The sequence below is a fragment of the Ammospiza nelsoni genome, chromosome 9 (assembly GCF_027579445.1).
Source record: "Ammospiza nelsoni isolate bAmmNel1 chromosome 9, bAmmNel1.pri, whole genome shotgun sequence".
Taxonomy (NCBI): domain Eukaryota; kingdom Metazoa; phylum Chordata; class Aves; order Passeriformes; family Passerellidae; genus Ammospiza; species Ammospiza nelsoni.
Genome location: NC_080641.1, coordinates 27,228,941 through 27,241,922, shown reverse-complemented (window position 1 = coordinate 27,241,922; position 12,982 = coordinate 27,228,941). Strand labels below are relative to the sequence as shown.

Genomic DNA, 12,982 nt, shown 5'->3' with positions numbered 1-12,982 from the left:
ATCAGAAATTACATTTCAAAAATTCTTACACTCCCCAGAGCCCACCCTCAACAGCTCCATCTGCTTCTGGAAATTTAAACATGTACATGGAATGTTTTGAATTGCTGTCTTGCTTTTACATTCATAAAAATCCAGACCAACTAAAAGGTTTAATTGGTAGAAATGTTTACTACATGTATAACAAAAAGTGAAAATATTTATGATGCAAGTCCAATAGCAAAGACAGTATTTTTTCCTGGAAACAAACACAGCATCATCCTGTTTTCCATGTACAGAATAGACTCCATTAACACTAGACCAATTTCAAATAGAAAAAAAATTATAAGCTAGACTTCCAAATTATTGCAGGACCAAGCCATCAGTCTTGAACCCTCTTCCCTCACTGCACTGTAACATGCATTTATAACAGAACATTTGAAAATAACTTCTGACAGATTACTAGATTTGGGGTTTGTGGAACCTAATTGTAAGTTAAATAAAAAACTCACAAAAGACACAGCTTAGAGGAAGAGCAAATTAAAAAGTTCTAAATCTGGTTTCAAAGGCAGTCTTTTGAGTGTTCATGCTTCATCCTTCAAAGAGCAGCATTTTCACCAGGCTTCAAACATCACTACAAAAATACACTAACCACAGCACATCATTATTTGATGTGGAAATGAAATCACTGAGACTCTATATGACCTGTCCATTTATCTATTGTGGTTCTTGAGGAACAAAGGCTTGCTGATGGATAAAGCATTTCGGTTTAGTCTCAAACAGTTCACCAGCCTGGTGGTCTTCAGTGTTTTGTTAGCTTCAGCTACTCAGCTTCCATGAATAGGAATTAAATAAGACTTTAAAAAAATTTTTATTTCAAATAAATGCCTATCATCATATCTTCAATAACCCATTGCCTTTCTTATAGCACTAAAGCAATGTTGGCTTATGGCAGGCAGCACGGGCAATAAAAAATACCTATCAAAGCAAAATGAAGAACTTCTCCTTCTAAAGACTTTTAAGAACTACCTTGACAAGCAGGACAACACTTACACTCTGGGCTGCAAGAAGGCAGGTGAGCTTGCTCAAAAAGTCAACTGCTAGGTGTAAAGTCAATAACACATACCCATTCCTCCAACACAGTAACACTTGGATATACTACTCAGTTTCCCAAAGCATCCAGTCAGGAATATATCCAAAATCTTTGAGTGCTTTGCAGCTGCCTAATCCAAGCCTTGGACAGCACCCCACTGTTATCCTCAAGTGCTCTGTAACAAACAGTAGGTAGCAGCAGCTTCCCCCTTAAGGCTAATAATTATTCTAAAGAAAAGCAGGGCAACACCAAACCCTCGCACTTCTGGAAGAATTCTCTTGGCTCCTTCACTTCTATTCTGCTTTTGGACAAGAAATGCAGTGTACTGCATCTTTCCACTGCCTGCTTAGCTATTCTAATATGCAAGATATGAAATTAATGTGGCTAATACAATATTTGCTCTTACTCTTCACTTGTGACAGGAAATCGAAATCTCACATGGGCGAGCTGAATCATCTAAGCTGCTGATGCAATGCCTCCTAAATATTGATTTACACAACAGAATTTTGTCCATTAATACTCAACTTGGAGAAAAGCGATGATTCCATTTTCTCAGGCCAGAGAAGTGCCATCAGCCCTCTGGTGCCACTTTGCTCTTACCCAACCAGCCCATTGCAGAATTGGTCACTTGACTCCACGTGCCTTTTGTCTGCATCTGGATTTCTCTTTTGGCTCAGTTCTGTTATTATCTAATAAGCACATTACGGAATTGATCCCTTGATTCATTCCCCTCTGCTTGCTTTTAGATGACTCTGTCCCTCAGTCACTTTTTCAGCACCCCATATTTTTAAATATTGGTATGAACACAGAAGTGAACCCAGAGGAAGAGCTCACCTGGAGCTGCCATGTCTGTTTGATGAGGACACAGAAAGGCAGAGCAGCTTTGGCATCAACAAGAATCAGCTCATGGCAGGCAGTGAGACACACCTATGGGGCACTGACAGGTTTGTTCTTTCTGGTTTCTTTTCCTGCCTCCTCAGAGAAAGGACCAAGAAGAAAACAAAGATAGAACCACGCATGTCACAAGAAAACATCTGATTCCTCCACAGCTACACCCTGGCCTCCTGACTACCTTTATTTCTCCATAGAAAAGGTAATAAACTTCAGAAAATAAAGTCTGAAGATAAGTAAGAATGCCTGCCAGCCAACCATGCACTCTGGACTCTGGTTAACCATATTAGAAGCTCCACACGCTAGAATTGTGCTTTTTATTAGAAAGCAGCACTTTTTTGTTCCTTTCTTCCTGCCCTAAGAAAAAGAGCTAGACAGCAACAAAGGAAGATGAGAAAAGGAAGTTTGAGGTCTGCAAACAGTAACTGAGTTTTTACTGGAAAAAATCACAACTTGCAATTCAGGAGTCTTTATCAATGTCCTCCTTAGGAAATTTCTTTAGCTCCCTTGACAAAACTGACACAGGTCAGAACTACCCTAAAATCAACCCTAAACAATTTCACATAACAGGTGGTAATAAGCATTTATATAAACAGATGATTCCTGATCTTCCAGAAGTTAGCAGCACTCCATCCCTCCTTTAATAAAAGGGGCAATGATGTTTACAGAATATATTTGGCTATGATTAAGCTATGGTTGCTTTTATAGAATATGTAATGTGAATAGTACAAACTACACTAGATTGCAAATGCAATCTGCATGGCTAACAGTAAGTCCATTTGATTCGGTTTTTGTGCTGGAATTTTGAAAATAAACCTTCATCTTCTTCAGATTAAGTTTCATCCCAGCCTGTAGGCTTTGACATGAAGTTATAAAGAACACCTCTGAGTGTTGTGAGCTGTTACCCACAGGGTCCATGACTGGGAGAGCTACAACAGAGCTGTGATCAGCAACCTGAGAGTCAGAGCTGTAGAGAAAACTGAGAAGCAAAGTGCCAACTGAACTCCAAAAACTTTATTCTTCATTTGTCAATCAAAAGGGAAGACTCATGGTAGAAATAACCAAAGAACACCAAACTGTTCTGCAGTCTACATACAGAGCTCATCACAACAGGGGTACTGCCTTTACTAGCACTGATGTCACCTAGAGGGAAAAGAAAAGAAAACACTTAGTATATTTGAACTACTGAAGTTCTAATTAGGAAAAAAAGAAAGATCTCTTCAGTTTCCAGGCTTGCCACGCAGCAAGGAAAGCATGGTAACAGCTTCTCTGCAGTTGTGGAGACAAAATAAATCTGAGTAGCACTCTGGGGTTTGGCCAGTTTCTCCCTGCTGGTCACTCACTGCTTTCCAAAAAAGAACAGGGTGAGAAGTCAGTGGAAAAGATCCTTTGCTATTCCTTCCAAGAAAAAAAAAAAAAAAAGAATCAAAATATAATGACAACATGAAAGGAGTAATAAGCTTTGTAACCTATCGTTTACAAGTAGTCTTGGACAAGTTTGCATGATTTTACTCATAGATGGAGGAGAAATATCCACATATGCATAATGTTACAAAACTTTCTCTCATATGACACACCCAACTGTGGTAATGCAATCCCAAAAATTGCAAAAAGACAAGTATCCAAAAGTAGTGAAGGAGGAAGCTTGTCTGCAATCACACTATTCCAGGCTGCTGCCAGAGCATTACCTGGGTTTGGCAAACACTCCAAGAACAATCAAGAGGGAAATGCACACAGTTCTAGAAGCAAAAGAACTCAGTATCTTCTGTTCCAACCAAAGCTCAATTTTACATTTCAAATACTTCTGCATGGAAAAGAGATCAGATAGTAGAGAATTTTTACTGCCTGTGCTAGCACAAGCATATTCCACAGCTGAAAGTTGGCCATTAGACAAAACAAGCGCTGAAGTAAGATGTCGTTTAGTTTTCTAACTGCAGGAATAATTAAACATTGGCAGAGCTTTCAGAAGAGGTGACAAACACACCATGATCTAATGCTAAGATAAGATCAGTTTCTAAGAGGGATGTTTTAATTTATCTTTCAGGAAAGGTCCACAGACAGCACACCGGATAACCTCAATGCTCCATTTTGGCTTTGGGACAGAAAGATCTAAAATGTTTCAAAGACAGGTGGGGGGGGAAAAAGGAATATTTTTGTTACTCTGATAAAGTTTGTAGCACTACAGTTCCTATAGACGGTTATGGTTAAATGAATTGATTGTAACTCAGTTAGCTTGTTAAAAGCTCAGAAAATACTTTGCATCCAAGCAGAAATTGGTGGCACACCTGGCCACCCACAGCAAGAGTGGGAAGCTTGTCAGAAGTGATGGGGTCTGTTTCTGTTCCCTCACCTTGTCACATATCCAAGCAAGCACCCCTGGGTTGCACTCCCTAGTTCCCTGCATGCCTTTAGAGCAGAAAATGTCATTCAGTGATACCCAGTACACTCTATTTTTACTCTCTCTCAACCTCCATCCCGCTAGACCTGTGACAATACTTCAGTTTTCCTCACCTCTGTTTATCATCCCTCTGCTTTTAGAGGAAGACAGCATTTTTATTTGTTAGGGACACATTAGCTCCCACTCCTCATGGAAAAAATAACAAAGACATTCCACACAGACAAGTAAAAGCAAGCACATGCATTTGCCCCATTCCAATGTTCTCCTAGATTTTAGATTATTTCAGGTGTTTTCCTCAGGTGGATCCAGCCTACCTAACAAATAATGTTCACTCTTAATCGCCTCCTTTGGATCTTTTCCATCCCTTGGGGAAAAAAAATACAAAGTACAGGTATTACCTTGAGCATGAAGATCCACCTCTTGCAAAGCCTGAGTCATCCCTGATACCAGAGGACACAGTGAGTTGCTGTTTGCTACCCACCCTCTGCAGACCAACCACAGTCTCGTATAATTCCATCACAACCTCTACAGCCATCTCCTCTAGAAACTGAAGAATCCTTTCTGTTGGGACTTTGTCTTCTACCTGAAGAAAAAAATGCTAATAAAAGCAATTCTGACAAATATTGGCCATGATCCATGTCAAATCTTCCACTATAAATATCACTAAAACGAACTATGTCAGCATGATATGGAAACAGCCTAGTGCTTGAAATGTGCCTCTGGATGAGGGTGACTGTCATTGATGAGCAACAATCACCTCAACTTCCCGTTTTTCTCCTTCAGTGCAGTCAGCAATCATACCATGATTAAACTGATCCTTTACTGAAATCCAAGTGGGCTGTGCTTGACAAAGATGCCCTCACTCAATGAAATTAAAATGTCACAGAGTAAGAAGGACAATTCAGTCATGAGTTAATGACTGATGAACTGGAAGCATGTTGGAGCAATTGGCCTTTTTCCCAAAAAAGAAGGATCACCACTGGAGTCTCACAAGGATCTCTCCTGGAGTCAACACCTTCCATATTTTAAAGCAAAATCTAGCAAAGAAGTTTGACACTTACGTTACAGAGTTTGCTGACAATGTTTAAAGTTACTGAAGATTGCAAAAGCTAAGACCAAAGATCTGAAGAAGATTTTAATGATACTGTTTAAGTGGGCTGTAAAATAGCAAGTAGTTGTAAAATGATGCATAGTATTTAAAAAATATGTACACAATCACAAGTTCTGAACTAGTTATTACCACTTAAAAGAGTGACTGGAGTTATCACAGTTCCACAGAAGTGCCAACTCAATGCTTAAAGATTGTCTAGAAAAAGCATGCAAAAGATTAAAGAAGGAAATCTAATATGCTATGTAAGTTTACTGGGTGGCATATGCTGAAATACTGTAGCTGGTCCTGGTTATTGCAACCCAACCCTGTTCCTTGGATTCCTGCATCACTGTCTCCACTCAGAAACATACCTGCAAAAGGTGCAAAGAAGACAGCAAGGAGAATGAAAGGGGTAGAGTAACTTCTTTCTGAAGTGCCTCTGGAAAAGTCACAAGCAAGGGACAGTAAATACAAGAAAAAGTCATCAACCCATAAGGCACACAGAATAACGTGGATTCTCCTTTTCACTGTCTCTTCCAATACAAGAAGGAACAAGCAAGGCATGAAACCAAGCAGGCAGAAAGTTTAAGAGCAAACAAAAATAAGTGTTTTTTTCCACACAAAACGTGTTTAAGCCCTACAACTCAGCCACAGGATGTTGTGGATGCTACAAGCATACATGGCTTCAAACATTAATTGGACAAATTCATAGAAGAAAAAACCCACTGGGGGCTCTAAAAACAAATATCACCTCTGGTTCAGGAAACCTATGAGCCACAAATTACTGGAGGCTGGGAGAGGCATTTCCTCAATATACACTGTACTCTCCTCCAAGCATCTGTTCTTGGCAGCTGGGAGAGGCAGGACACTGGGCGAGAGGGATCTTTAATGTGCCCATTACAGCCACTCTTAATTCTTGCACAACGCACGAGAAAGCGCAAACATTCATCGTGGGCACGTCGGAGCTACGAGCACAGCAAAGGACCAGATTTTCAAAGGCCTTAAGGTCAGTACAGTGATTAACTGCTGCAGGCACAGCTTGATAAGGATTTTTTTCAACACTGGAGTAGCTCAGCCTCTCCCAGCCACAAACTTGTGCAAATGTATGGCAAACAAAGAGATGTGAATTTAATCCAGGATGGTTTGCTGCAGCTGTGCACACTGTTGCACTGGCACTGCTGAGGGCACATTACAGACTTGGGAACAACTGGGCTACTTAAATCAGAAGGGCCCCAAAGGAAATACTTGTCAAGCTACAAGCTGGATCAGTGAAAATGGAGTGTCTCGCTGTCTTCTGCATCTCAGAAGGCCTTTTTCACCACACACACACTACTAACAACATTTAAATAAATGCTGAATTATTGGTATTCAAGACAGAAATGCTGTTTGTCACATTTGTCCAACACACCCATTTATTTACAGCTGTTTACCACACTCACAAAACCTTAAATGAAAGGCAAAAGGGAAGAGGGGATGAGAGCTTCTCCTTAGAAGTTTGGGGAGTATCTCACACATGGTTGAGTAGAAGCTTTCTTAACTTTAGCTGAAAAATTCCTCCTCCAACACACCGAATACCTGCCAGCACACAAAGATCTGCTCTTACAAGTCACTCCAGGTCCTAGTCAGAGCGCCCAAGTTAAACACAAATTGGCATTATTTCCCATTAAAAAGCCTGGTGCATCTCAAAAACTGACACTTCTGAATTTGCAGCCTTCCTGGTTTGCAGCATTGGGGTTGTCTCAGTGAAATTGCCCAAGTGTTCAATACATTATTCAGATGTAGCATGTTCTGTGTGTACCATTTGTAAGTTTCATTCACACCACCAAGAATGGAAATAATTTCCTTCAATTTCCGTGTCAATATCATAAACATACATCAAAACAGTACAAGAAACACCTTGTTGCTGCATTTGATTGCTCTACAAATTTGCCCATTTCACAGACAGCTAGGAAGATACCAGGTGACCTCTTCCGATTTTAGATCTTTTTTACCCGAATGAAGACTACAGTATTCCTTAGTTGTTTCAGGAAAGAATAAACATCAAAAGCAGCAACCCCTCTTAACCACCTGGCTTAACAAAGCACTAGAGAATAAAATGCTAGATGTCTCCTCTTCAAGGGCCCAGCCTGATAAATCTGTATTCAAGAGATATCCACTAGTCAAAGCCAAAATCCAAGGCCCCCATAACTGAAGGCAATGTAAAGCACCTTTTCTAGGAAAAAAAAACTAAGAAATTATTTTTTAAACAGCATAAACCTGTGCATCTGCAACAATGACGTAAATTTAAAACACCTTTTTGACAAAGAACCTAGGTTTTCTCTTTGCTCCACAAAATGGCAAAACACAGCAATGAATTACTGCATCCCAGGAATCTTCATACTTGTGATACTTTCTCCTTCTCTTCAAATAAACAAAAAAATAGCATTAGTTGTCACCTGCATTTTTCCACTACAAAGTGTCATCTCCCATTTTTATCTCTTGTAGAAAGACCTAGGACTATCAAACCAAAGTGTTGATGATCCTAAACTTGATTAAGTATCTCTTTGGTCTCTCGTCCTTGTAATCCTAAGCATCCATCAGTAGATCCTGTTTTTGTGGGTATGAAAGACATGAAAGTGGACATGCTGAACTTACACACGCTCACATGTAACAAGCCTGTGCATTTTCAAGTCTCTGCAAAGGTACACTATGTTTCCTAAACAAACCACTCCTGGAATTAAGACCTAAAACGCTGGAAAACGCATCATAATTACCATCGCGATTGGGAGTGACCCACAGAGGGTTACTAGAAAGATGTACTCTGCGATTAGTAACACCAGCCAGCACACAGCACACACCCGGCTCCACTGCATCCTCCCCCGCCTTCCGCGGCACGCGGGCAGACTCGCGGCACCGCGGCTCCCGCAGCCCTCGCTCGCTCGCTCACTCACTCACGCCACGCCGCCAGCACCGGCACGGGCACGCCACCGCTCCACCCTCCGCCCTTCTGGGGGCATCTACCTGCGGGAGCGCCCGGAGCAAGCGAGGATGCTCGGGGGCCGCCGCCGCACCGGGCGCCGCCGCTGCCCCCGCCCCGCGCCCCTCGCCGCTCTGCCCCGCCGGTGCGCCGCGGTCCCGGCCCGGGGCGGGCGCGGACCGGCCCCGCCACGCGGGGCGCGTCTCCATAACAACGGCGACCCCCGCCCCGCGCCCCGGCTTTACCCGTTCCGTCGCCCCCGCGGCCCGGGCATCCTCCGGCTCCTTCCTGCCGCCGCCCCCCAGCAGGGCGGCTCTGCGCTCCGCCACGGTGCCGGACACCGCCCGCCCGGGCTCCCTCCGCGCCGGCGGCGGCGGCGCCGCTTTGTCCCCCCGAGAGCGGCCCTTCCTCATCGCGGCGGCGGCTTCTTCTTCTTCTTCTCCTCCCCTCCCCTCCTCAGCGGCGGCGGCGGCACGGCCGGGGCCCCATGGCGGGCGGCGGTCACGGAGGGCCGGGGCGGCGGGGCGGCCGCGGGCACCTGCGCGCGGGGCGCGCGGGCGCGGACATGCCGCGCGCTCCCGCTCCCGCCGCCTGTCAGCGAGCGCGGCCGCCGCGGCACCGCCCCCTCCCGCCCCGCGCCCGCCCGCCGCCGCTATCGCGAGAGTTGCGGGAGGAGGAGCGAGACTCGCGGGCGCTGAGGGCGGGCGATGCGGGAGTCCCGGGGGAGGCTCCGCGGCGGGCTCCGGGCTGCGCTGTCCCGACCAGCGGTGGCCCTGCCGGGCGGAACAGCCGCTGCGTCCGTGCCAGGGCTGCCTCGCAGAAGCAGGCTGGGCGGTGTGCAATGAGGATGCCTCTTGGGGGAGTGTCGTGCGGTCGTGAGGGCAGCGTTGGTGTCCCACGGAATCAGTCTCGCTCCTGGGAGATGTTCCTGAGCTGTCTGGATGCCATCCTGTGCGGCTGCTCTGGGGCAGGGAGGCTGCAGCAGATGAGGTACTGTGGTCCCGTCCGGCCTGAACCGTGCTGTCGTTCTGCAATTCTGCCATTCTGTGGATCGCAGAGTGAGTCAGGCTGGCGGGACCGCAGTGGCTCCTCTGCTCCAAGCTGCCTGCTCCAGCACGGGGCACGGGATGGCATCCGGACGGCTCTGGAACATGGCCCGGGAAGGAGACTCCGCAATCTCTCTGGGCAATCTGTACAGGTGTGTGGTCACCCACAGAGTAAAGTTCTTCCTCGTATTCAGGTAGAACTTTCTGTGCGTCATCCTGTCGCTGTGATTGTGATCCGAGATCAGCTCAGATGTCCAGCACAATCCAACTTCCCTGTCAATAAATTCTTAATTATCCGTGAAAATCTCAAGTGGGTGCAGGACCTTCCAGATGGTGTTACACGTAGACAGTCACATTGGAAAAATGCCACAGACTTCCTGCTGCAAGACACGGTGGGATCCAAGCCCCAGGTCCGCAGTGCCCGGGAGAGGGGAGAACCTCTGGGCATCCCACATCCCTGCACAGGAACTCCGAGCTGCAGGAAAATGTTCACCAGCTGTGCCCCTCCACTTCTTAGGGTGTGGATTAAGATGTACTTCACCATCTTAGCAGAAAAGACAAACCTTCAGAGATTCATTACCTCAAGGAGTAGTAAGAGGATATCATCACCTTGTGTTCCATCTCAGTAGTTCACACCCTCTTGGCACTTTTGTCTTTACAAATTATTTCTTGAGGGTTTAAGTTACCAGTTTCTGCATTCATTTTGCACAAAAGCAACTTCAAAATTTTGGGTTTTTCTCTTCACTATTACATAGTCAGGAATCTTGCTGCTCCTGCAGAAAAAATAACTCATTTTTCCATTTTACCAAGCTGAAAAGGCTCATACATCTTCAACCAGGAAATCAAATTGTATAAATTTTTTATTCATTTTGTACAAAGACAACAAAAATACAATTCCCAATGATTTATCAAGGTAGAAGAGTGGGAGCCTTTTTTAATTATTAATGTTTAAATGCTTGCTGAAAACTATTTCAGGATGCTGGATTAGTCAGAGAGGTCTTTTTCCATCATAATTGTATGTGATGAGGATGGACAACCATGTGGAACTTCCCAGCTGGGAATCCTGCTCTAACTAAATGTAAATAATGCAAATTTATGGAATCTTGGCGTCCTTGTTAATGTGAGTCTATTAGGATGGCACAGTGCCTCATCATAATTTGGCTGGATCTTTGCCCTGTTGCAGCATAGATGCCAATTAGTTATTTGTTGGTTATGGCCTGTGGGACACCTTGCTCTGGCTCACACCTGTTTGCTTCGTGTGCCAGAAAGGAATTCATGCACACAGGAAGAAAAGTCACAATGAGGATGTGTATAACATTACCTGTCTAATATATTAAACAAATAAGCACGTTAGAAACAAATCTTCACTTGTTCATCTGAGACAGAATTGCAAATAATTGCCTTCTGGTTCTGTATTTTAATTTAAAAATTAAAAATATCTTTCATTTCTCCAAATCAAAAAGCCATTTGTGAGTTAATAGGACATTTTATTTGCTAAGAGATTGTGTTTAGTTTGCTCCTGGCTCATTTCCTTCTCTGTTTAATCCCCGTTTAGTATTTTGGACTCAAGATGTCTTTCCAATATTTTTGAAACAAAAGAACAGTGAGGTTTCATATTAACAGAATAGGAAAAATACTTCTTGTTTTACTGATTCTCCCATATTTTTTTCCATTTAAACATGTCACTGAATATGACCTGAATCTGCAGACCAGTCTGAGTGACCTGATTTTCCTTTTCCATATGAGCTAGTTTTCTGAACTTTTGGGGTTTTTTTCTAGCTTTAAATAAAAGTGAACAAATCATGAGAGGCTTGGCAGGGAAAAGGAGTACAGATGAATGAGGCAGAGTGTGGTGTGGTGCTACATCAATGCTCATGATGTTTGTCTCCAGAAAACTGTCACATCAAAAAAAAGATGGAAAAATAATTAATAAAGGCTTATAAAGGGCATGAATCTTAGATTATCTGTACTGACTAACACAGAGCAGGGCACCACAGAGTCTGTGTAGCTCGTGTGCTGACACTCAGCTAACGCAGGTTCTCTTTGCAGTTCCAGATGCTGCCTTTCCCTGGCTTCCACCTTGGTTTTTTCCATATAAAAAAGGTCTCAGCATGCTCTTCTGATTCACAAGGTAGCTGGAATAATATTGTCAGAAAAAGTTCCCTTCCATTCTTCTCTAGCTGGCTTAAAGGGACTTTGGTAGGGCAGAACACAGTCTACTCAAACTCACTCCATGTTTTCTGGAATGATAAATTCCTCTGCAACATTTTTATGACTGCTTAGCACACAGCTACAGCAATTATTCCTGGAGCTGGAAGAGAGATATGCAGACTGAAGCTGTGAGGTTAAAACCTCTTTATTCCAAACAGAATAGAAAATGCTAAATAGTAGAACTCATTCTGCTGAGCAAGAGAATTTTCTCTTCAAAATGAAATACTTAATCATTTGAATCCCTATTAAATTTGACCATTTGGCAAAATCAGTGGCACACATAGCCCAGCTGATCACCTGCTTCCACTGTTTCCAAGGCAGAACTGCCTCACTAATGCCATCAAACAAGTCTGTCACTGCATCCTGTCATTTGTCATTCCACTCACACTGTACACACAGCCTTCCCTCTCAATGTTTGTGCTCTGTACGAGACGGAGGAAATGGCTTTGGTGTTCTGCATGTGAATCTGTCACGCACCTTCTGTTAGTGACCCACTTCTAATGGCATTCACAGACAAGTTCTGGGCTTTGCACTGGAATACTAATGCTTGGCAATTGGCAATGTGCAGTCAGGCAGGAGGAAGGCAGGGACTGCGGCATGTGGTGCTGTACCTGCACAGAGTGTCAGGAATGACAAGTAATTAACAGGCTGCATGTCATCACCCTGACTCCTGCCAGCTTCCCCAACTCCGTGCGTGTGACAGCATTCTTTCTTCAAGATTCACAAATAAAAAAAAAAAAAACCACACAAAAAAACCCAAAAAAAAAAAACAAAAAAAAAACCCATGCTACAACTAGAGAATACAGTTATAAGTTATATATATAAGCAGTTATATATATATATATATATATATACAGTTATATATATATACAGTTATATATATAAGCAAAATAAAAACTACAGGTAAGAAAGTCCCACAGAGCCAGCAAGAAGTGCTGGGCAAAGCTTTGACTGAGACTAACACATTGTTCTTTATAGAATTAAGCATCCTTTTGTTCAGCAAAGTTCAAGATCCCTATCCCAGCCCTGCCAGGCTGCCTGCACAGCACAGGACTGCAGCCACACACAGAGTACAGCTCCCCATCAACACCCCCAAGCTCCAGGGAAATGGTGAGAAACAAAGGATTTTACAAATGAACAGAGGAGAATTTGTAAGTCTGGGACCTTGACACAATCTAGGCAAAATTTCTCATCATCTGGATGTAGTGAGGTCTCCTGTTTGAGAATCACAGAATATTCTGAGTTGGAAGGGACCCACAAGGATCATCAAGTCCAACTCTTAAGTGAATGGCCCACATGGTGATTTAACCCACAACCTTGG

General features: G+C 43.7%; 1 protein-coding gene across 1 annotated transcript in view; it reads right to left on the bottom strand.

Moving 5' to 3' along the window:
* Nucleotides 1-8,914, bottom strand: part of MAST2 (microtubule associated serine/threonine kinase 2) — a 187,152-nt gene extending 178,238 nt beyond the window's left edge. Inside the window, exon 1 of the mRNA XM_059477731.1 lies at nt 8,650-8,914. Within this exon, the coding sequence (XP_059333714.1) occupies nt 8,650-8,817 (168 nt within the window). The 5' untranslated portion in view covers nt 8,818-8,914. The remainder of the gene's footprint in view (nt 1-8,649) is intronic.
* Between the last annotated feature and the right edge of the window lie 4,068 nt (nt 8,915-12,982).